The sequence below is a fragment of the Ostrea edulis genome, chromosome 5 (assembly GCF_947568905.1).
Source record: "Ostrea edulis chromosome 5, xbOstEdul1.1, whole genome shotgun sequence".
In the NCBI taxonomy this organism is placed as follows: Eukaryota; Metazoa; Mollusca; class Bivalvia; order Ostreida; family Ostreidae; genus Ostrea; species Ostrea edulis.
In genome coordinates this window covers 7,973,091-8,000,360 of record NC_079168.1, presented here as the reverse complement: position 1 = coordinate 8,000,360, position 27,270 = coordinate 7,973,091, and the positions used below count along the sequence as shown (strand labels likewise).

Genomic DNA, 27,270 nt, shown 5'->3' with positions numbered 1-27,270 from the left:
TAAAAGGATTAACTATAATGTAGTGCTAACACTACTGCTTTTTACTGATGTGCTGATTATAGACTTCATGTCATTTAGTGATTCAGCCTGTCAGTACTTGACAAATATTAAGTGCTCTCAGAGATTTAAAGGGGTGTGGGCATAATTTCAGCTGAAAATTTTCAAATTCTCAATTTTTTTTTCATTTTTATTGTTTACAATGCTTATAACTAAAGTATTTCTAATGATCAGCAAAAATTTGAATATCAGTTGTTGAGTTACAAGTGAGATACAGCACTCACAATTCTTTAATTGTTATGTAAGCAAGGCTTGTGCCATGGTTTTGTTTACATATAAATTGCTTTAAAAAAATAACATGTAAACAAAAACATAACACGAAGTTCAACCTTGTTTACATAACAAAGAATTGTGAGCTCTGTATATCCCATGTACCTTGACAACTGACATTCAAATTTTTGTTGACCATTAGAAATACCTTAGTTAAGCACATTCTAAACACTAAAAATGGAGAAATAAAGTTTGAAAATTTTCAGCTCAAATCGTGTCCACGCCCCTTTCATGCTAAAAGTTGATTATGAAGACTGAACAGGTACTGCATATAAAGCACCTTATGATATAATGCAGGCTCCCTCTGTTATGTTGACAGATCTCCCCCTCACCCGTTTATAACGATTCTGACCAATCGACCAGACTCCTGGTTACTCCTAGGCAACCAAGTGACATACATCTGCAGTTTGGAAGATGAAAGGTACCTGTTATCATTTTTTGTCAGTTCCCTTAAGTGTTTTCCATTCCATTTATAAATGGTAGCCTTCTGTACAGGGAGTAGTAGCCCTTTTTATCATTGAAGAATGGTAGTTTCCTCAACAGGAAATGGTAGTTTTCTTTGCTGGAATGATAGCCTTCTCTACTGGGAATGATAGCCTTCTCTACTGGAAATGGTAGAATTCTCTACTGGGAATGGTAGAATGTTCTACTGGGAATGGTAGCCTTCTCTACTGGGAATGATAGCCTTCTCTACTGGGAATGATAGCCTTCTCTACTGGGAATGGTAGAATTCTCTACTGGGAATGATAGCCTTCTCTACTGGGAATGATAGCCTTCTCTACTGGGAATGGTAGAATTCTCTACTGGGAATGATAGCCTTCTCTACTGGGAATGGTAGACTTCTCTACTGGGAATGGTAGAATTCTCTATTGGGAATGATGGAATTCTCTACTGGGAATGGTAGTCTACTGGGAATGATAGCCTTCTCTACTGGGAATGGTAGAATTCTCTACTGGGAATGATAGCCTTCTCTACTGGGAATGGTAGACTTCTCTACTGGGAATGGTAGAATTCTCTATTGGGAATGATGGAATTCTCTACTGGGAATGGTAGTCTACTGGGAATGGTAGAATTCTCTACTGGGAATGGTAGAATTCTCTACTGGGAATGGTAGAATTTTCTACTGGGAATGGTAGAATTCTCTATTGGGAATGGTAGAATTCTCTACTGGGAATGGTAGAATTATCTACTGGGAGTGGTAGTCTACTGGGAATGATAGAATTCTCTATTGGGAATGGTAGAATACTCTACCGGGAATGGTAGAATTTTCTTTTGGGAATGGTAGAATTCTCTACTGGGAATGGTAGTCTACTGGGAATGGTAGAATTATCTACGGGGAATGGTAGAATTCTCTACTGGGAATGGTAGTCTACTGGGAGTGGTAGAATTCTCTACTGGGAATGATAAAATTCTCTATTGGGAATGGTAGTCTACTGGGAATGGTAGAATTCTCTTTTGGGAATGGTAGAATTCTCTATTGGAAATGATAGAATGCTCTACTGGGAATGATAGAATTCTCTACTGGGAATTGTAGTCTACTGGGAATGGTATAATTCTGTATTCGTCCATCAAACATTACTAGATATAGTCTATATTAATGTAAGTATAGCAGGGGGCATTTGATAGGAATTCAAAATATGAAGTTATGTGTACCCATTCATTATAATAATTGATTTTGTCTATTGATTCTCAGCTTTATCAATGTGATAAAACATCTTCAAGGATTCAATGTAATTCTGGAATTTTTTATTTAGAATTCAAGGTCTAGCCATTGAAATCTTGGAACCATTCTTGAAGTTTGTTTTTGCTGAACCACAAGACAATCCGAAGTATCAACCAATGAGAATGTTCCTACAGAGGGAGCTGCTCTTTGTAGCAGACCAATCAGATGACTGCAGTAAAATGAAAAAAATCCTAGGATTTATTGCAAACATTCTATCTTGTCTCCAGGTTCGAAATATTCATAGTAAAGATGACTTTTAGCATCTCAAGTTTATGAACAAGCTACATTTGTTAGAGAGAAGAAAATAACTGTGAAATTATTAGATTTCATTGATGCTCAATTTTTGTGGATCTTAAGAATTTCAAACCATAACAAAATACACAAAATATTTCATGTTTCAATGTTCAGATAACATATCCACGAACTTAAATTCCAAGAAAACTGTAAAATCTCAACAATCTACGAAAACTGAGCCCCACGAATTTCAGTTATTCAACAGTACTAGGTCTTTCACAATTTCTTGTTTGAAAATCCATCCTGTGTATACGGCAGTGTAACTGTAGATTACCAATGTTTTGTGAAAATCAAGAACGATGTTTTGTCAAAGCGCAGATTTCGTTCTCATTATGCACATTCCATGTGTTGTCTGTTGTGTAGGTCCAGGACAAAAATTCCGTGGGGAGAGCTGCTCTGTTTGTAATGGACACTGTGGATGTTTGTTTACACCGGGTCTCGGAAACTGAAGCAATACTAAAAAAACTGGTGACCTACTTAGTGGATTTGTGCTGGGAGTTTCACTTTCAGTCTCTGGATGTCTCAATGATTACACGATACCTCCACAGAGTGGCAGACAAAGCCCCAAACGTATGTAATATTTAGTTTTATGTATATTATTACTATAGTAACTTGATCTGAAGAGTCGGATCACATCGAGTTGACAGACGCAGATCATCAGTTCACACGAGACGGAAAATCGTATTACACTTTGTAAAATCAACAGTATAAAGAAACCAAATATTGATGGGTATATAATCAGTAGGAATATTGATGGGTATATAATCAGTAGGAATATTGATGGGTATATAATCAGTAGGAATATTGATGGGTATATAATCAGTAGGAATATTGATGGGTATATAATCAGTAGGAATATTGATGGGTGTATAATCAGTAGGAATATTGATGGGTATATAATCAGTAGGAATATTGATGGGTATACAATCAGTAGGAATATTGATGGGTGTATAAGCAGTAGGAATATTGATGGGTGTACAATCAGTAGGAATATTGATGGGTATATAATCAGTAGGAATATTGATGGGTATATAATCAGTAGGAATATTGATGGGTGTATAATCAGTAGGAATATTGATGGGTGTATAATCAGTAGGAATATTGATGGGTATATAATCAGTAGGAATATTGATGGGTATATAATCAGTAGGAATATTGATGGGTGTATAATCAGTAGGAATATTGATGGGTAGATAATCAGTAGGAATATTGATGGGTATATAATCAGTAGGAATATTAATGGGTATATAATCAGTAGGAATATTGATGGGTGTATAATCAGTAGGAATATTGATGGGTATACAATCAGTAGGAATATTGATGGGTGTATAATCAGTAGGAATATTGATGGGTGTATAATCAGTAGGAATATTGATGGGTGTATAATCAGTAGGAATATTGATGGGTAGATAATCAGTAGGAATATTGATGGGTATATAATCAGTAGGAATATTGATGGGTATATAATCAGTAGGAATATTGATGGGTATATAATCAGTAGGAATATTGATGGGTGTATAATCAGTAGGAATATTGATGGGTATATAATCAGTAGGAATATTGATGGGTATACAATCAGTAGGAATATTGATGGGTAGATAATCAGTAGGAATATTGATGGGTATATAATCAGTAGGAATATTGATGGGTATATAATCAGTAGGAATATTGATGGGTGTATAATCAGTAGGAATATTGATGGGTAGATAATCAGTAGGAATATTGATGGGTATATAATCAGTAGGAATATTGATGGGTAGATAATCAGTAGGAATATTGATGGGTATATAATCAGTAGGAATATTGATGGGTGTATAAGCAGTAGGAATATTGATGGATGTATAATCAGTAGGAATATTAATGGGTGTATAATCAGTAGGAATATTGATGGGTGTATAATCAGTAGGAATATTGATGGGTGTATAAGCAGTAGGAATATTGATGGGTGTACAATCAGTAGGAATATTGATGGGTATACAATCAGTAGGAATATTGATGGGTATATAATCAGTAGGAATATTGATGGGTATATAATCAGTAGGAATATTAATGGGTGTATAAGCAGTAGGAATATTGATGGGTGTACAATCAGTAGGAATATTGATGGGTATACAATCAGTAGGAATATTGATGGGTATATAATCAGTAGGAATATTGATGGGTATATAATCAGTAGGAATATTGATGGGTGTATAATCAGTAGGAATATTGATGGGTATATAATCAGTAGGAATATTGATGGGTATACAATCAGTAGGAATATTGATGGGTATATAATCAGTAGGAATATTGATGGGTATATAATCAGTAGGAATATTGATGGGTATATAATCAGTAGGAATATTGATGGGTGTATAATCAGTAGGAATATTGATGGGTGTATAATCAGTAGGAATATTGATGGGTATACAATCAGTAGGAATATTGATGGGTATACAATCAGTAGGAATATTGATGGGTATATAATCAGTAGGATTATTGATGGGTATATAATCAGTAGGAATATTGATGGGTATATAATCAGTAGGAATATTGATGGGTATATAATCAGTAGGAATATTGATGGGTATATAATCAGTAGGAATATTGATGGGTATATAATCAGTAGGAATATTGATGGGTGTATAATCAGTAGGAATATTGATGTTTTTTTCCACATGTCCCAGTGGTATCAACAGTCAGTATTTTTTGCTTGATCCATTGATCCAGCGGTGGTATGGTAAACAATACACAATCATCAATCAATCTAGTGGGGGGGGGGGGGGGGGGGTGTTGGGGGTGTTACGTTAAACAATATACAATCAATCATCAATCAATCCGGTGGGGGGTCATAATCATGTTTATTGTCTTTCCAGACTCTGTCATGTGACACGAACTTAATGTCCCTGAGTGGTCTTCTCCTGAAGGTTGACATGGAGGATGCTGTTACCATACTTAAACCGGGTAAAGTTCAATTCAATACAACTGATATTCACTATAATAACACAATGGGATTATATTCCCAGGAAGATTATTTTGTGTTTATCAGATGTTTACTCAGGTGAAATGGGAATTAGCTGAATCAGGTATAACAGTCAATACATGATTGCCATATTTAGAGATATACTTACATCATTTACATGGTATAAAAAATGACAAATTGTGTTTCAGTAAAAAAGGTTGTGGAGTCTGACACTGAAGATCTGTGTTCTGTAGCAGTGGCCTCCCTTGTTTTACCCATTCTACAGATCCTGTCTCATTCGGGTTATGGTCCTGGGACAGGGATGGTTAAATCTGCAATCTCAATATCCAAGGGCATCTTAAAGCTTATTGAAGGAAAGCTAGTAAAGACACTCTGCAAGAGGAAACAGGTGATTATAATGTATTGTTTTGGACAATGGAAAACAGGTGATTAAGGTGTGAAATTAACATTGTTTTACCTGTGAAGAATAGGAGAAATACTGTAGATTTCTTATTTTACGCAAATACTTGATATGGCGAAATGACTCGTACATTTGTATATGTCAAATTGCGTGAACATGAATTCACGTGTCGTCTGTTAATCAAGAGCTCTTATATATATATTTTAGCAACAGAAAATTAAAAGCGAGTAGTTTTATTTCGCGAGTGATACCTCTTGTGTAATTATGCAATAATAAATTCCTTGCGTATCTATAGGAATTTAGTCAGTAAATGGGAAACAGGTGAATAAGATGTGAAATTAACAATGTTTTAGACTGTGAAAAGCAGGTGCTTAAGGTCGAAAATTAACATCGTTTGGACTTTGTACAACAGGTGATTAAGGTGTGAAATTAACATTATTTTGACAATATGGAGCAGGTGAATTAAATGGGAAACAGGAAATTAAGGTGCGAGATTAACATTGTTCTAGTTGAGTGAAAAACAGGAAATTAAAGTGTGAGATTAACATTATTTTGACAATATGGAGCAGGTGAATTAAATGGCAGACAGGAAATTAAGGTATGAGATTAACTTTGTTCTAGTTGAGTGAGAAACAGGTGAATTAAAGTGCGATTAACATTGTTTTAGATGATGTGTAACAGGTGATTAGTGTAACAAACAACACAGTACGATCATTGTATACATAAAAAGGCCCCAAAATTTTCTCTCTATAAAATGTGTCTGGAATTAACCTTAAGTTTTAAGAAAGTAAAGTATATGCCAGGTATACTATGTTAAAAAAATCAGAATGATATTCGTAATTGGATAGCATTATGACATCATGAATAAGACATTTCCTGCCTTTTTTCAAAATAAGCCTGAAAACTGTCAAATGTTATACAGATTATTGCTCAGGAAAAGATGTACGCATTTGTCGAGCAAAGTGAAAATGATATATAATGTGTATTATATTAAGATGAAAAACATACTTGAACATGAATTTACTCGACGCATGCGCTGTATGTTTTCTGTAAAGAAAACCACCTGAATTTGTGGATATTTTCATTGAAAATGGCATTTTTGCAATTTTATGTAACTTCTAGCTCTCGTCATATGACACACATCATTTTGCTGATCAAACTGAGCGGATTTTGGGTTTGCGAATCCATTCCTTATTTGAATGCCAGGGTTTGAGCTCCAAGTGAAATCATCGATATTTTGGGCCAAATGACTTTAGAAACCGTACCTACTTCTTAGCATTGTTTTATCTATTGTTACAGTAGTGTTTTATTCATCTAGAGAGAGTTACACATCTATTGTCATAGTAGTGTTTTATTCACCTAGAGAGAGTTACACATCTATTGTCACAGTAATGTTTTATTCACTTACAGAGAGTTACACATCTATTGTCACAGTAATGTTTTATTCACTTACAGAGAGTTACACATCTATTGTCACAGTAATGTTTTATTCACTTACAGAGAGTTACACATCTATTGTCACAGTAATGTTTTATTCACCTACAGAGAGTTACACGTCTATTGTCACAGTAGTGTTTTATTCACTTAGAGAGAGTTACACATCTATTGTCACAGTAGTGTTTTATTTACTTACAGAGAGTTACACATCTATTGTCACAGTAGTGTTTTATTCACTTACAGAGAGTTACACATCTATTGTCACAGTAGTGTTTTATTTACTTACAGAGAGTTACACATCTATTGTCACAGTAGTGTTTTATTCACTTAGAGAGAGTTACACATCTATTGTCACAGTAGTGTTTTATTCACTTACAGAGAGTTACACTTCTATTGTCACAGTAGTGTTTTATTCACTTAGAGAGAGTTACACATCTATTGTCACAGCAGTGTTTTATTCACTTACAGAGAGTTACATGTCTATTGTCATAGTAGTGTTTTATTCACTTACAGAGAGTTACACATCTATTGTCATAGTAGTGTTTTATTCACTTACAGAGAGTTACACATCTATTGTCACAGTAGTGTTTTATTTACTTACAGAGAGTTACACATCTATTGTCACAGTAGTGTTTTATTCACTTAGAGAGAGTTACACATCTATTGTCACAGCAGTGTTTTATTCACTTACAGAGAGTTACATGTCTATTGTCATAGTAGTGTTTTATTCACTTAGAGAGAGTTACACATCTATTGTCATAGTAGTGTTTTATTCACTTACAGAGAGTTACACATCTATTGTCACAGTAGTGTTTTATTTACTTACAGAGAGTTACACATCTATTGTCACAGTAGTGTTTTATTCACTTACAGAGAGTTACACATTTATTGTCACAGTGGTGTTTTATTCACCTAGAGAGAGTTACACATCTATTGTCACAGTAATGTTTTATTCACTTACAGAGAGTTACACATCTATTGTCACAGTAATGTTTTATTCACTTACAGAGAGTTACACATCTATTGTCACAGTAGTGTTTTATTCACTTAGAGAGAGTTACACGTCTATTGTCACAGTAATGTTTTATTCACTTAGAGAGAGTTACACGTCTATTGTCACAGTATTGTTTTATTCACTTACAGAGAGTTACACATCTATTGTCATAGTAGTGTTTTATTCACTTACAGAGAGTTACACATCTATTGTCACAGTAGTGTTTTATTTACTTACAGAGAGTTACACATCTATTGTCACAGTAGTGTTTTATTCATCTAGAGAGAGTTACACATCTATTGTCACAGTAGTGTTTTATTCACTTACAGAGAGTTACACATCTATTGTCACAGTAGTGTTTTATTCACTTACAGAGAGTTACACATGTATTGTCACAGTAGTGTTTTATTCACTTACAGAGAGTTACACGTCTATTGTCACAGTAATGTTTTATTCACCTACAGAGAGTTACACATCTATTGTCACAGTAGTGTTTTATTCACCTAGAGAGAGTTACACGTCTATTGTCACAGTAATGTTTTATTCACTTACAGAGAGTTACACATCTATTGTCACAGTATTGTTTTATTCACCTAGAGAGAGTTACACATCTATTGTCACAGTAGTGTTTTATTCACCTAGAGAGAGTTACACGTCTATTGTCACAGTAGTGTTTTATTCACTTACAGAGAGTTACACGTCTATTGTCACAGTAATGTTTTATTCACTTAGAGAGAGTTACACGTCTATTGTCACAGTAGTGTTTTATTCACCTAGAGAGAGTTACACGTCTATTGTCACAGTAGTGTTTTATTCACTTACAGAGAGTTACACATCTATTGTCACAGCAGTGTTTTATTCACTTACAGAGAGTTACACATCTATTGTCACAGTAATGTTTTATTCACTTGCAGAGAGTTACATGTCTATTGTCACAGCAGTGTTTTATTCACTTACACAGAGTTACACATCTATTGTCACAGTAGTGTTTTATTCACCTAGAGAGAGTTACACATCTATTGTCATAGTAGTGTTTTATTCACTTACAGAGAGTTACACGTCTATTGTCACAGCAGTGTTTTATTCACTTACAGAAAGTTACACATCTATTGGCACAGTAGTGTTTTATTCACTTACAGAGAGTTACACGTCTATTGTCACAGCAGTGTTTTATTCACTTACAGAGAGTTACACATCTATTGTCATAGTAGTGTTTTATTCACTTACAGAGAGTTACACATCTATTATCACAGTAGTGTTTTATTCACTTAGAGAGAGTTACACATCTATTGTCACAGTGGTGTTTTATTCACTTACAGAGAGTTACACGTCTATTGTCACAGTAGTGTTTTATTCACTTACAGAGAGTTACACGTCTATTGTCACAGTAATGTTTTATTCACCTAGAGAGAGTTACACATCTATTGTCATAGTAGTGTTTTATTCACTTACAGAGAGTTACACATCTATTGTCACAGTAGTGATTTATTCACTTACAGAGAGTTACACATCTATTGTCATAGTGTTTTATTCACTTAGAGAGAGTTACACGTCTATTTTCACAGTAATGTTTTATTCACTTACAGAGAGTTACACATCTATTGTCACAGTAGTGTTTTATTCACTTAGAGAGAGTTACATGTCTATTTTCACAGTAATGTTTTATTCACTTACAGAGAGTTACACGTCTATTTTCACAGTAGTGTTTTATTCACTTACAGAGAGTTACACATCTATTGTCACAGTAGTGTTTTATTCACTTACAGAGAGTTACACATCTATTGTCACAGTAGTGTTTTATTCACCTAGAGAGAGTTACACATCTATTGTCACAGTAGTGTTTTATTCACCTAGAGAGAGTTACACGTCTATTTTCACAGTAGTGTTTTATTCACTTACAGAGTTACACATCTATTGTCACAGTAGTGTTTTATTCACTTAGAGAGAGTTACACATCTATTGTCACAGTAGTGTTTTATTCACCTAGAGAGAGTTACACATCTATTGTCACAGTAGTGTTTTATTCACTTAGAGAGAGTTACACATCTATTGTCACAGTATTGTTTTATTCACTTACAGAGAGTTACACATCTATTGTCACAGTAGTGTTTTATTCACTTACAGATCGAGAGTTACACATCTATTGTCACAGTAATGTTTTATTCACTTACAGAGAGTTACACATCTATTGTCACAGTAATGTTTTATTCACTTACAGAGAGTTACACATCTATTGTCACAGTAATGTTTTATTCATCTAGAGAGAGTTACACATCTATTGTCACAGTAGTGTTTTATTCACTTACAGAGAGTTACACATCTATTGTCACAGTAGTGTTTTATTCAGTTACAGAGAGTTACACATCTATTGTCACAGTAATGTTTTATTCATCTAGAGAGAGTTACACATCTATTGTCACAGTAGTGTTTTATTCACTTACAGAGAGTTACACATCTATTGTCACAGTAATGTTTTATTCACTTACAGAGAGTTACACATCTATTGTCACAGTAATGTTTTATTCACTTACAGAGAGTTACACATCTATTGTCACAGTAGTGTTTTATTCACTTACAGAGAGTTACACATCTATTGTCACAGTAGTGTTTTATTCATCTAGAGAGAGTTACACGTCTAGTGCCACAGTAGTAGTCGAAGGGGATTATAGGTTTGCCCACTCCATCTGTATGTCAGTCTGACAAATCAGTTTATGGCACTTTTTTCTCTGTTCTTGCAGATACTTATTTCATATTTGGTACATTGCTTTGCCATAACAAGTTACAGATCAAGTTTGAATTTCATCTCTGTCCATTGATTATGAAGGGAGACATTATTTTAGTTTTCTTCTCCTTCCGCTTCTCATACAAAGTTTGTCCGGGCCATAAGTTTTTGTCTTTTGATAACTTTATGCCTTTGGTATTTGGTTTTGTGGGTATACCTTGATTAGACAGTGTGTCGCGTACCATTTTTGATGACCTTTGACCTTGAAATTTTATGTTAATAGAGTTTTTGGGGCATTTTCTAGTCCGGACTTTTAACTTTTTTGTCTTTTTACATAGGCCATTGATATTTGGTATGTAGGTATATCATGATAAGTCAGTGTGTCACATGCCATTTTTGATGACCTTTGACCTTTTATGTAATAGGCAAATAATAGAATTTTTTGGACATTTTTGTTGTCCAGACCAGAACTTTTTTTCTCGTCTTTTAACATAGACATTTAATACTTGGTATGTGGGTATACCATGATAAGAAAATGTGTCATGTGCTAATTTTGCTAACCCTTGACCTTGACCTTTTATGGAAAGGTCAAATAATAATAGAAATTTTGGGCCAGGCCTTTGATATTTGGCATGTTGGATACCATGATAAGACAATGTTGCATGTCATTTTTGATGACCTTTAATTGCCTTGACCTTTTATGTAAAGATCAAATGATGGATTTTTTGGGGTATTTTTGTTGTCCGAACCATAACTTTTTTGTGTTTTGACATAAGCCTTTGATATTGGTATGTGGGTATACCATAATTTAAGACAGTGTGTCATGTACCATTTTTACTGACCTTTGAGCTTGACCTTTTACATAAAGATTGAATGATTGAATTTTTGGAGCATTTTTATTATATGGACCATAACTTTGTTAGTCTTTTGACATACCATATATACTCGCCTAAAAGTCGGATTTTTGGGAGTTAAAGATTGGTCCTATAAACTCTATATCCGACTTATAGGCGAGTCCTAAGAAGACAAGCATTTTTCTGGACATGCAGCATAATGTATAGTATTTTTAAACAACTTCATACTCTGACGGTATCATGATTAACGTTGACTGGACATATTATATTATTCATGCATTCTTACAAGTATTTACATATTTTAATGATTTTATTCATCATAGGTGTATACTATTGATATTGATTTGTTGAGAAAATGAAATAATATCAGCGCATTTCACAAAATATTATCTGAAACAGGGGTGAAAACGTTAGAAATTGTCAACCGATTCTTGAAAAAAGTTATACCGACTTATAAGTGAGTCAATGGCAAATCCCTCCAAAATAGCCTACAAAATATACAACTGACTTATAGGTGAACCGACCTATAGGCAAGTATATACGGTAGGCCTTTGATACATGTGTATTTGGTATTTTGGCAAGTTTAATTTACTATGATATCATATGTTCACAACACTGTTCTTTGTTTAGAGCTTCATATGCATACAGGCGAATGTTACGTACTGTAAGTCTTAATTTTCCACTTTAAAGATATCTTTAAAAAAAAGTTTTCAAAAAAACTATGGAAAATGGTAGCTTATAAAGTTTACATCCAAGTTTTTTTTTTTATCTCTGAAGATAAGAGTACTACAATCAGTTGTAGTCACTAGTGTGCTAAAACAATTCTTCCTAGTTTTTTGCTAAGTTATGGCCTTTAAACTTAAACAAATAGTGTGAATTATCAGTTTTTTGAACTTTTTTGTTATGCTTGCAGTTGATAATTGGTACATTTTTAGTTCGCCCCTACAAAGTTAGTGGAGTCACATCCACACCAGCTTAAAGTTTACATCCAAGTTTTTTTTTATCTCTGTACTACACTCATTAAAACTTCTAGCCTAGTAATACAACAATATAGCTAAATTATTCATTATCACCTACATTTCGCAGTTCATTGACTTGGTTAAAGACCTAAACCAAATTATAAATTTGTCTTTTTTCCTGGTCTAGTCTCTACTCGAATAGTAGTTGATTTCCAAAGATTCCTATCCTGGTTCCCCTATTTTCCCCTCAACCATAACCTACATAATGAATTTTGAATATTGTTGTGGTCCAATAATTTTTGTGACCAGTAGGGGACTATAATGTATTGCCATGCAATACTCTCAGAATGCTTGTTAATCTAAATGGAGCTAATCTTCTGCCAGACAGGAGATATGTACACAAACCCAGAGTGCAGTTAAATACTTGCATGCTCTTTACAAATTACTTATTTTCTTTTGATGAACATTGAATATTACATTAGTTGGAAACAAGGGAAGCCAGGATTTGTACGGACACAAACACTAAATTTTTAAAATAAATGTCACGGTAGATGTTTGGTAGGTTAAGCTTCGTGAGGGATTTTTGAACATTAGAAAGAGCGACGTTTTATTGCATGATTGCTAATTTGTTTGTTAGAAAACATGGAAATCCCATGAGTGATATTGCACTGACGTATGCCTTATTTTTATCATGAATATTTCATTATTATTATTTAAGGAGTAAAAGTCTAAAATGTTTGTACTATAAGGGTATAGAAACAATGAAGGCATACTTGCATGGGGATCATTTTTGTAGTGCAATGAATATTAATTACAGCCTCCATTGTTTTAGATACCCCACCCCAAATCAAACATACTAGACATTTATTTTCTTAATGCATTCATATTTAGTCGTTGTTTTGGTGTTGAGGATTGCATACTATGAAACATCAAAGGTTTTTAAAATTATTGGATAAATCCGGTACATTGTAAATACAGATATGGTATACAAGCTTATTTTCACCCTGTGTTGGTTTTCTTCCTACCTTGTGATTGGTTTCACCCCGTGTTGGTTTTCTTCCCACCTTGTGAATGGTTTCACCCCATTCTGAATTTGCTCAGACACAGTTGTGTTAAAGCAATACTTCGATCAGCTCTAAATCTGAACATTTTTATTTTTGATGTAAAAATGTGCCTATTTTGATTGTTTTGTTTGTATCTTTAACCACAATCATTGATAAAATTAAAACTAAGTTTAAGATTTTATCAAAAGAAAGACTTCAGTTCAATTGACTATAAAGCATTATAAAGAAATCAATTTTTGTACAAGAAGACAATAATATAATTTTGCTTTATTCAGAGACTCTAAATAGATTTTCTAATACAGATATTGATAACAAAAATTTATATACCTTATTTTTTTCGTCATTGAAATAATAATTAAATCACAATTTTACAATAAAAATTTTCCACACCAAAATGACAGCTAATGTTGTTTTAAGAGAGAGATAAGAGAGAAAATGGTCCTTTGGTTGTTGCAACTATCTAACTAACAAATACAACCTGTCATTAGGGTGAATGCTGTCCCATATGTGCTTCGAATCATACCAATTAATGTCCGGCCCTAATCCATAGTCAAAATCAGCATGTAGAGAACAGCCTAGCGATTGGTATGATTAGATGGTTATAATGGCCATCGAATTTGCAAAATGCTGACTTTTAAATGAGACTGTTGAAACCCCTGTCTGATTTTCACTGTGTGCAGTGTAACAGAATTAAGATTGCAATTTTCAAGAGATTGTGATTAATAAGTAGCTGGACATTTAACCCTGCAATAAATCCATGCAATCAGTGCCATGGAAACAGAATATCAAGAGTTATTGAATGGCTCTGTTTCACAGTTATAGCAGTTAGTGAGAGAAAGCAAGTTAGAAGATGACGAGTATTGGAGACGATCCTTTGATCTTTTGTAATGGCATTTTCTCTGCTACATACATTGTCAGACATTGGTCTTTAAAGATATTTCATGCATTAAATTACATGTTAAACTTGATTTTTCCTTCTAATCTTATCACATTTAGTTGAGCTGCAGCCAGTTTGTTTAATGACCTTCCACAATGTGTTAAAGTTTCCAAAAACATTAATGTTTTTAAAAAAAAGGTTAAAAATTAACTCACTTTTTAAAAAATGCTTTCCCTGATTAATAAGTTTTTTTTACATAGTACGTACAAGTTTGTTTTAGTTTTAATGACCATTTTAATGCAAATTTCTAAATCGTCTTAATGCTTTATTTCTTTGATTTCTAATACTTTGCATATAAGTGCTCAACATAAAAAAAAAAATCCAAAAAAACTAATAAAAAAAAAGAAGAAAAAAAAAAAGAAGCTATTGATCTGATTAAAGTGTTTTATTTTGGTCATTTTACAGATATAAGATCTTATGCCATTTCATTTCATAAAATTGTACGTGTTTTATTCTTCTTCTTACCCTTGTAAAAGCCTTGGAGTAATTGTTTTATGTGAGGTGCTCTATAAATCTTGTTACTATCATTATCTTTATTGTCATTGACAATTAAATATCAAGTTCTACCACTGATATTAATTCTTGTCTGGATGACTATCTCTAATATTGTGGTTTGACAATAAATTATAGCAAGAAGATTGTTCATAGAATGCTTTACTTAAAGCTGCATGACGCGATGTTCATGTATTATTTTTGTACATATATACTTTCAAGCAGAATAATTAGTGATTAAAGTCATTGACTTTCCCTTAATTACATGCTTGAAAACATTTGCTTGGTAAAAAAAAAAAAAAACAGTGAGAAGATTATTTAAAAAGTAAATATGGTGTGGTACACATAAATTATACATTGTCAGTTAGGCGTCTATAAATAGCCCCACGCACATCAAGGAAATCCCAACATGATGTATTAACTCAGACGCAACTGTCTAGTTTTAAGGCTGAAAGAGCGTAAAACAATGAATCACTAAGAGATATTTGATATTATTTCTCTTAAACTTATGATACGGTACTGTTGTAACAAAATACACAAGCTTTACACAGATGATACCATTGATGATATATGATACAGACCCTGAAGCATGTTACTACACCTCCAAAGCGTTTCGTTTCGTTCCGTGCAAACCGTTCACCGTTCCGTGCAGACCGTTCAGCATTTCGTGCAAACCGTTCACTGTTCCGTATGGATGGTTCAGCGTTTCGTGCAAACCGTTCACAGTTCCATGCAAGAATAGTTTCGTACCGTTCTGTGCAAGTGGTGTAGTAATACACTTCAGGGTCTGTAGTTTGAACTGCGCACGTGACTGTCACTTGAAATGACCAAGTGATGGTTGTTAGTAAACACTGATTTGAAATCAAGTAACTTTGGTTAAAACAAGTGAAATTAATGTATGACATGTCGTACAGCTTCATAAATACGTACGTGCGATGATTTAACAGTGATTTTTCAAAGTGGAAAAAAATTGTCAAAATTCAGATCATACAACTTTAAAGTTTTATAATTTTAAAGATAATACATGTTTTGTAGGGTATCACGTGAAATTGTCACCCTGCGAAAACCATTGTTGACTGAGGTGAAGTATTGTCACCTCGCGAAAAACCATTGTTGACCGAAGTGAAGCGGAATGACAATTTCACATGTTACCCTACAAAACATGCAATAATTTTTTTGTGATACTGAATGTTTTAAGAATGCATTTGAACCATATGAGCAAACATTCTGCGCAGAACTTTAACAAATTTTACCCTATTACCTTTCGCCATGCATTGTCAACCATTGCTATGTACTGTTACCCGGGTGGCATGGTTTATAACAAATGTTTCTAAACCAATCAAATTTGTCCAATTTACATGAAAGGATAATAAAAGCACTTAATTCATCAAATAAGTAAAGCCTTAAGTGGAAGACCTATACATGTACAGATATTACAGAGTGTACACCCAGTAAAGATACACGTAAACAGAACAACCAGTCACAGTGTACACCCAGTAAAGATACAAGTAAATAGAACAACCAGTCACAATGTACACCCAGTAAAGATACACGTAAATAGAACAACCAGTCACAGTGTACACCCAGTAAAGATACACGTAAATAGAACAACCAGTCACAGTGTACACCCAGTAAAGATACACGTAAATAGAACAACCAGTCACAGTGTACACCCTCTAAAGATACAAGTAAATAGAACCAGTCATAGTGTACACCTAGTAATGATACAAGTAAATAGAACAACCAGTCACAGTGTACACCCAGTAAAGATACAAGTAAACAGAACAACCATGCAGTCACAGTGTACACCTAGTAATGATACAAGTAAATAGAACAACCAGTCACAGTGTACACCCAGTAAATATACAAGTAAATAGAACAACCATGCAGTCACAGTGTACACCCAGTAAAGATACAAGTAAACAGAACAACCAGTCACAGTGTACACCCAGTAAAGATACAAGTAAATAGAACAACCAGTCACAGTTTACACCCAGTAAAGATACAAGTAAATAGAACCAGTCACAGTGTACACCCAGTAAAGATACAAGTAAACAGAACAACCAGTCACAGTGTACACCCAGTAAAGATACAAGTAAATAAAACAACCAGTCACAGTGAACACCAAGTAAAGATACAAGTAAACAGAACCAGTCACAGTGTACACCCAGTAAAGATACACGTAAATAGAACAACCAGTCACAGTGTACACCTAGTAAAGATACAAGTAAATAGAACAACCATGCAGTCACAGTGAACACCCAGTAAAGATACAAGTAAATAGAACAACCATGCAGTCACAGTGTACACCCAGTAAAGATACATGTAAATAGAACAACCAGTCACAGTGTACACCCAGTAAAGATACAAGTAAATAGAACAACCAGTCACAGTGTACACCCAGTACAGATACAAGTAAATAGAACAACCCGTCACAGTGTACACCCAAACTCCCCGTCGAGGCCTCATTACGTCACCTACGAATAGACCTCTCCTATGTGACGCAGTACAATATACAGATTTGTATATTGTGAGTCCGCGATTATCACGCAAACAAATTACACTAAAGAAGTAGTTCGCAGTTAAAAGTTTGAAGATATTAATATTAAGAGCATTAATATAAAAGTATGGATTTTATTTTAAACATAAAATGATCAAAAGATCATTAAAAAGTAGAAAGACTCTGTTCAAATTATTGTGTAAAGTAATGAACTTGATGCTTACGTTCTTGTTTTGAAAGTTGTTTACGTTTGACGTTATGTTTTTTCGTCATTCTACAGTGACGTCACAGTATACGCGGCCTCAGAAATCGCTATCCCATAATGCCTAAGTGGAAGAGTTTGGTTTGTGAGCAAACGAACTCTGGTGGAAGTTTGAGTGTACACCCAGTAAAAATACAAGTAAATAGAACAACCAGTCACAGTGTACACCCAGTAAAGATACACAAGTAAACAGAACAACCAGTCACAGTGTACACCCAGTAAAGATACACGTAAATAGAACAACCAGTCACAGTGTACACCCAGTAAAGATACAAGTAAATAGAACAACCCGTCACAGTGTACACCCAGTAAAAATACAAGTAAACAGAACCTGTCACAGTGTACACCCAGTAAAGATACAAGTAAACAGAACAACCAGTCACAGTGAACACCCAGTAAAGATACACGTAAATAGAACAACCAGTCACAGTGTACACCCAGTAAAGATACAAGTAAATAGAACAACCCGTCATAGTGTACACCCAGTAAAGATACAAGTAAACAGAACAACCAGTCACAGTGTACACCCAGTAAAGATACACGTAAATAGAACAACTAGTCACAGTGTACACCCAGTAAAGATACAAGTAAATAGAACATCCAGTCACAGTGTACACCCAGTAAAGATACAAGTAAACAGAACAACCAGTCACAGTGTACACCCAGTAAAGATATAAGTAAACAGAACAACCAGTCACAGTGTACACCCAGTAAAGATACAAGTAAACAGAACAACCTGTCACAGTGTACACCCAGTAAAGATACAAGTAAATAGAACAACCAGTCACAGTGTACACCCAGTAAAGATACAAGTAAATAGAACATCCAGTCACAGTGTACACCCAGTAAAGATACAAGTAAACAGAACAACCTGTCACAGTGTACACCCAGTAAAGATACAAGTAAATAGAACATCCAGTCACAGTGTACACCCAGTAAAGATACAAGTAAACAGAACAACCAGTCACAGTGTACACCCAGTAAAGATATAAGTAAACAGAACAACCAGTCACAGTGTACACCCAGTAAAGATACAAGTAAACAGAACAACCTGTCACAGTGTACACCCAGTAAAGATACAAGTAAATAGAACAACCAGTCACAGTGTACACCCAGTAAAGATACAAGTAAATAGAACAACCAGTCACAGTGTACACCCAGTAAAGATACAAGTAAATAGAACAACCCGTCACAGTGTACACCCAGTAAAGATACAAGTAAATAGAACAACCAGTCACAGTGTACACCCAGTACAGATACAAGTAAATAGAACCAGTCAGAGTGTACATCCAGTAAAGATACAAGTAAACAGAACAACCAGTCACAGTATACACCCAGTAAAGATGAAAGTAAATAGAACCAGTCACAGTGTACACCCAGTAAAGATACAAGTAAATAGAACATCCAGTCACAGTGTACACCCAGTAAAGATACAAGTAAATAGAACATCCAGTCACAGTGTACACCCAGTAAAGATGAAAGTAAATAGAACCAGTCACAGTGTACACCCAGTAAAGATACAAGTAAATAGAACATCCAGTCACAGTGTACACCCAGTAAAGATACAAGTAAATAGAACATCCAGTCACAGTGTACACCCAGTAAAGATACACGTAAATAGAACAACCAGTCACAGTGTACACCCAGTAAAGATACAAGTAAACAGAACAACCAGTCACAGTGTACACCCAGTAAAGATACAAGTAAACAGAACAACCAGTCACAGTGTACACCCAGTAAAGATACAAGTAAACAGAACCAGTCACAGTGTACACCCAGTAAAGATACAAGTAAACAGAACAACCAGTCACAGTGTACACCCAGTAAAGATACAAGTAAATAGAACATCCAGTCACAGTGTACACCCAGTAAAGATACAAGTAAACAGAACAATCAGTCACAGTGTACACCCAGTAAAGATACAAGTAAATAGAACAACCATGCAGTCACAGTGTACACCCAGTAAAGATACAAGTAAATAGAACAACCAGTCACAGTGTACACCCAGTAAAGATACAAGTAAATAGAACCAGTCACAGTGTACACCCAGTAAAGATACAAGTAAACAGAACAACCAGTCACAGTGTACACCCAGTAAAGATACAAGTAAATAGAACAACCTGTCACAGTGTACACCCAGTAAAGATACAAGTAAATAGAACAACCCGTCACAGTGTACACCCAGTAAAGATACAAGTAAATAGAACAACCATGCAGTCACAGTGTACACCCAGTAAAGATACAAGTAAATAGAACAACCAGTCACAGTGTACACCCAGTAAAGATACACAAGTAAACAGAACAACCAGTCACAGTGTACACCCAGTAAAGATACAAGTAAATAGAACAACCTGTCACAGTGAACACCCAGTAAAGATACAAGTAAATAGAACATCCAGTCACAGTGTACACCCAGTAAAGATACACGTGAACAGAACAACCAGTCACAGTGTTTTCGTGAATGGAAATTTTCTGGTTGAAGAAGATCTGTTTTCTGTTTATAGGTATTTTAGTTAGAAAATTCAGAACTCGCTTGTGTCCTATTGTAGTGAGGAATTGTTTGACCTCGGCATAACAATACCAAGCCCATTTATTGAGAAAGTCAGTCAACATCACTGGATGCTAGCCATTGTAAATGAGCTCCCAGTTGTTATGTACATGTATCCACCAACCTGTGATCTTAGACAAAATCTACCATTGACTAATTACGTGTTTTATTTTTAGGAAACACCTCAATTCTATCAACACCTGACCTCTGCAACTTTTATCAATAACAACTACTCCATGCTGGCCCGGGCTATGGAGGAGGAGGAGGACTTGCCCGGGCTATGGTTAAAGAATCTTGTGGATTCTGTGCTGAGACTGAAATCTGTTCCACTCCAGCTTACCGTAACCGTGGCAGCACTGTTTGTGTTGTCATCAGGGAAACCATGGGCTGACCAATCACTGAAGGCCTTACAGACAATCTCCCACATGGATCATAAACAGGTGGTTTTTCATACTCCCCAAAATGTTAAAGTCATTTTCCTGTTGTGTTTGTGTCTGTTTGAGACAGTCTTCCAAGGTCATAAAATCTATTAAAAGCAGAAACTGCCTTTGTCAAAATTGTGCATCAGGATAATAATATTTATTTATATAGCGCCCTATATGACTATAAATAACCACTCTAAAGAGCTGCACACAATAAAAATGATACAGCATGTTATAAAAGTAGTAAAAGGAAATTATGATAGCATTTAATGCATTTTTCATTAATGTTTATGATGGTGCATCATTAATGATATAATTTTTTTTTTATTATGGAACTCAAATGCATCCTTTAATGCAACATTTATCATTAGTGGTTTTTATATCATTAGTGGTTGCTACAAATGTTTCATGACCTGATTTAGGATCGTTAGGACAAATTCCACTTTATTGGGAGACTCGGAGATATAGAATCTTAATGTCACAGTCAAAACTTTTGAAACATATATTATATATAAAAACGTATCGGCTCTCCATAGGCAACAGTGCTAGGGATTAATGAGGAAAAGTAATTAATTGATATGCGTTCTGTGGTCAGTAGATTATAACCTTGGCAGGAAGACTTTATTGTAAGGAAATTTCCATTCAGGGTCACAAAAACACACACAGGAAGTAGAAGTTCAGAGCAATGGTCGAATTGCTTCATCCATGAGGATCAGATTAATCTTTAGATATACGTTCAGGACTCAGAAGTCAATGTTGGCCACAGATATTAATGTGGGGATGAAAACGGTTGAAAGTGACTTGGAATGTCGATTGCTTCCAGACGACATTCAGGTTTATGATTTTGTGTAATTCTTGATTTTTTGTGTTATTGAATTTGTGGATATCCCATGGTGATAGCCAGTCCTAATGCAGACAGACCCAGCCTGTTAAACTCGTAAACACCACCATTCTGATTTAGTTGGAGAGTCTTATCTTAGAGGAATAAAATTTTAATATGATGAAGTTTATATTGATCTAAGTTTGAAGAAAACAGTAAATAGGAGCTAGATATATTCGGGCTAGAAAGGAAGCAAACCTTGGATTGGTTAGATAAGAGTGCTTCTCTCCATCATATGAATTTTAAAGTACAAGAAAGTGCTTACAGTAAATTATCTTGTATTTTGAGCAGTTTTAGTTCAGGAATTCTAACCTAGAAAGTTCTTGCAGTAAATTATCTTGTATTTTGTGCAGTTTTGGTTCAGGAATTGTAACCCAGAAAGTGGGGAGTGCACAATCCCTACGACTTGAAGGATTTTTTTCAGGAGTTCAGATCACCAGCGACAGGTTTCGCCATTGTAGCTCTCATGTGAACATCGTCAGACCTTGATTTACGTCAGTGGTGTGCTATAAACATAGCAGTCTTATGCAAATTAATATTTATGTAAGGCACATTAACAGCTGCCAAAGTCATAATCAGTCTTACGTTGACGTAATAACCACTGACATATTAAAATTCATCTTGCAATTTCAAGACATTTGAATTTTGTGTGTTAGTTTAAATAGAAACACGAATGGCCAAAACATTATTGTTTGGCGGTAAATAATTCATATTGCATAGAATTTAGTTTTACTCAATTTTCTTAAAATTTAATTGGAGATTCCTTTTTGTACTCGCAGATTTATTTTTCTTCAGTTTTTAACGCATTTGAGCATTTTAACGATGGTTCAGAATGAAATAGTTTTTACGTCCCAGTGGACAGCTTATGCTATTTTAAGCATATACACATACAATTTACTGCGGTTGTGTGGTCCAGTGTTTGAACAGAAATGGTCACACATATTCCTGTAAGGATATCTGGCATACCGTTGTTTTAACCAGATGTATTTGGTTTTAATCGGTTTTTTTCTTCACTTAAACCATCTATATTGCATATACAAAAGTAAGCACATTGATGTGTTTGAGACGGTACAAACTTCATGTTTATTTTGGAAAAATATTTCTATCATTTTCTTTCAATGCTTTCCAGCGATATTTAGGAAAAGATGATAACCTTTCACAGTGACTGAGCAGCATTAGAACCATTCTTTGTTTTGGAAGAAAAATGATTGGTCAGACAGCTTTAATGTTTCCTGTTTTCTTAAGAATTTAGGGACATTTCATTACTAAATAAATAACAACTATGTGTCAGATATCTTTAACTTAAATTCCTGTACAGTATAGTTTTATTAGAAAACCTATTGTGCAAATACCTCTTTTGCCAATTAATGTTCATCAAAATACAGCATACATGAAGTATTTTTGACAGCATATGTAAATAATTGTTTATTGCTCTGAAGAAATAGGCTGATCTCAAATCATAAAAATGTGGGTTTTTTTTTAATCTTAAAAGCTGTGTTTCAACTTTGATTTTTAGTGGATGAAATTACCGCAGTATTCACACTTACCTATCACTTCCACGAAAGACATGTACAGATATTTATCAATGTCTATAATGTTTGTACAGTATTTCAGAAGACTCGTAAAAGTCCGATTGGTTGGTTGTTTTAGAGTGTTTTATGTTGGATAGCGGTAATTTATGACCTCTATTTCCTCCAGAACAGGACAACCAGAAATTGTTTTTTCCTTACAGTCTGTAAGTTTAATGTCTTCTGTTGGATGATGTGGAAATTGCGAGGAGAGAGACTGAAAGCCCAGTACAGGGTTTGTTGGCTCCTCCATTGTCTGATTGATGGAGATCATCAGTGAATGTAAATGGGATCAGTCACAATAGTAAAAACTCTTGTTTTGATAACACAAAGACTTTGTGCCAAACCATACACTGCATATCCAGTCAAACTGGGCAGACTTAGCCATTCTATCATGAAGTTCCTGCATTTTTGGTGCCATCTAAGGAGAAATATATTTTGCTCTATGGATGCCACTAGTACTAATCTAATGGTGCTTCTCCACAACTATCTTACCCCGATCTGTATTTGGAAACTTTACATATGTTTTTTTTTTAGATAAGGACAGCCTATTACTATTTGATAGATGAAGCTTGATCTGTGGTTTTTTTTCTCTCAATGATGAAAAGGTGAATATAACTCTCACTGCTCTTATAAGGAATATAGAATAGAGAGTCAGGCAAACACAGATCCCTGGATATACCAGAGGTGGGATCAGGCTAGGAGGTTATAAAAGTTGGCTCGGGCTACAATAGGGTATCAAGTTTAACATGTGGATATATTTAATTTAAAAACTCTACTTTTACCTAAGAAGATGGGTGAACTTGGCGAACAATAAGCCTATTCATGATTGGGCACTGGTTGCGAATCGGGAGTTTAAAATCTGCATTGATGGTACCCGTATTTACAATAGATACAGTACAGTACTAATACGCTGTCCAAAGTATTTATAATTAAAAACAAATATTTAGATCATACTTCAAAGAAGGATATTTGATCAAAATCATCATCATTCAGAATTTGTTTCACTGGCAGCATCATGTATATATCAGACATTAAGCAGTTTTTAACACACACATAATTACACTGATGCCTGGAATACCTAAGGTACCAAATGACACTGCATACATGCTCGCAACATCCAACAGTACGAGCTCCGCATTTCCATTGACATATTAACTGATGTGAATGAGAAACCTCACATGTTTTGTGATGTAAATCAAATGTTTAATAGCGTTTTCTGTATGTTGCAATATTAATGCTTTGATTTGGATTAAGTTTTTCCCCAACAATTTAAGGGCTTCCGTGGATGAGTGGTTAGAGCATTGCACTCAAAATCACACAGCCTCACCTCTGGTAGGTACGGGTTCGAATCCCGCTCGTGCCGGTAAGTGAGAAAGTTTCCCAGTTTACTTTCGGAATGTCGGTGGTCTCTTCCCAGGTATTGTATCTGGGTTCTCTCTTCTACCAATAAAAAAACTGGGCGCGACCATATAACTGAAAAATTGCTGAGTGTGGTGGAAAACATCAATCAATCAATCAATCCTCAACAATTTAAATGTTTTTCAACAGCATTTACAACCTACTGGTACTAGTATACTGATTATAATAAAGGCATCAGTTCTTGCCTCTTTTGGTACATTTCTCTAAAGCCCTTTTTACAGTTGCAGAACACACATTTGCTGTTAGATTTTCCTGCAAATAAAATGGGACAGAAACAGACACTTGATTTGCTTTTGTTTTTGTACTGTGTCTTTTAGACAGTCTGCACTGGTTGCATATTTATGCCCCCTTTCCAAGAAGAGGGGCATATTGGTTTGCACCTGTTGGTTGGTCGATAGACCACATGTTGTCTGTTCAATATCTTAAGAACCATTCATTTGATTGTAATGATATTTCATATGTGTGTTGGTTATGTGTAGAAGAAAACCCCTATTGTTTTTCAGGTTAAAAGGTCAAAGGCCAAGGGTCAATCTACTCTGGACATAGGAAGACACTGTCCACTCAATATCTTGAGAAACCTTCGCTTGACAGACATCAAACTTGGTACACTAGCTGGTACATCCCAAGGAGTAGATGACCCCCTAATGATTTTGAGGTCACATGGTCAAAGGTCAAACTGGATATAGGAATATACTGACCACTCAATGTTTAGAGAACCCTTTGCTTGACAGACATCAAACTTGGTACACTGGTACATCTTCAGGAGAAGATGACCCCTATTGATGTTTGCTCAATATTTTGAGAACCTTTGCTTGACAGACATTAAACTTGGTACACTGGTACATCTTCAGCAAAAGAGGACCCCTATTGATTTTGAGGTCACATGGTCAAACGTCAAACTGGATACAGGAATATACTGTCTGCTCAATATCTTGAGAACCCTGCGCTTGACAGACATCAAACTTAGTATACTGGTACATCTTCAGGAGAAGATGACCCCAATTAATTTAAGTCACATGGTCAAAGGTCAAGGGTCAAACTGGACATAGTAATATATTGTCTCCTATATCTTAAGAATTATTTGCTTGATTGACATCAAACTTGGTACACTGGTACAGCACAAGGAATATATTACCTCTATTGATTTTTAGGTCACATGGTCAATCCACTCATGACATAGGAAGATATTTTCTGCTCAATATGTCGAATAGGTGATACTACTATCAATTAAATGATGCATGTGTATAACCCTTTTCAATTTTGCACCATGGGGAGGGGGGATGGGCATATACGTTTTACAAACATCTCTTGTTGGCTTTTGTCATGATCTCTTCAAGTAACTTCTTAGGCATTGTTGAAACTATTCTCTTTAATTTTCCTTTAAGTTGTACATTGTTTACATAAACAACATGCATACTTAACAGAGACCCCTTACTTGTTAAACACATTTATTCACTAGTTTCATGTTGGAATCAATTACATGTACTTGTGATCGCCATTAAGACTGCATGCTATGAGTAAGACTTAACATAAAATGCCGGACACAAATAATTATGGGAAGTCTAATAATTCATAAGAGAAAAAAATTGGTAGCAAAAATTGGTATTTGAACCAGATATGCAATCTTGGCTTTTCCAAAACTTCTTTGAGACTACTGCTATGCCACCTCGGCTATCTATCCCATGAAGAATTTCTGAATTTCAAGCTATCTAAAGTCACCCGTCGTGGACATAGAAATTTTCTTGATAATACGACAAAAGTCATACACAAGAAGTAAGTTTTTTATTCATAGAGTGGGTCAAGTCTCCATACTTTTATTTACAAAACATATTACACTTGAACATGTACTAACATATTTTTACTCAGTTCACAATGGAGACTTGGCCCACTTCATAATTGTGAAAATGTGCTTGGAAAAGTCAAATTTACTGTTATTTTGTGCGTTTTTCGTGTATAATACATGATTTTAAATAGGATTTTTTTCAATGTTCCTTTAAAATGGGTGCATTGAAAAAGCATTTTTGGAAACTATGGAATGATTGTTTTAACTAAAATGCAAATTTTTCTTTTTCTGGAGATCGAGTTTCAATTTTAACTTCGATATTTGTCTGTCACAGCAGGTGTGGCATGATAAAGATTCCTCCCTGCTCAAAGGCCCTCAGCACCGAGCATGGGTTGAAATTTTGCAGCCCTTCACCGGCAGTGGTAACATCTCCATATGAGTGAAATATTCTCGAGAGGAACGTTAAACAATATTCAATCAATCAATCCTTCTATGGGTTCTGTGCTCGCTAAAGTCACCCATCTTCTTTACATAGAACATTATTAAAATCTTCATCTCGAAAACAACAGGGCCATGACTATAATCACATTAATATGCATAATGCAGGCATTTTCAGGTACTACATGTAGTTCAAATTCAAGTTTGTTCAATTCAGGTAGGGTATGTGGGGCCACAACAGAAGACCAAAGGTTTATGTGGGAGTATACATGATATTAATTT

General features: G+C 34.9%; 1 protein-coding gene across 2 annotated transcripts in view; it reads left to right on the top strand.

The window, feature by feature from the left end:
* The window catches only part of LOC125649985 (focadhesin-like), a 193,024-nt gene that overhangs the window by 64,963 nt on the left and 100,791 nt on the right, over positions 1 to 27,270 (top strand). For both annotated transcript variants that reach the window (XM_048877901.2, XM_048877902.2), the window contains 6 exons: positions 647 to 748; positions 2,082 to 2,277; positions 2,708 to 2,914; positions 5,200 to 5,287; positions 5,495 to 5,694; positions 20,652 to 20,915. In XM_048877901.2, the coding sequence (XP_048733858.2) occupies positions 647 to 748; positions 2,082 to 2,277; positions 2,708 to 2,914; positions 5,200 to 5,287; positions 5,495 to 5,694; positions 20,652 to 20,915 (1,057 nt within the window). The remainder of the gene's footprint in view (positions 1 to 646; positions 749 to 2,081; positions 2,278 to 2,707; positions 2,915 to 5,199; positions 5,288 to 5,494; positions 5,695 to 20,651; positions 20,916 to 27,270) is intronic.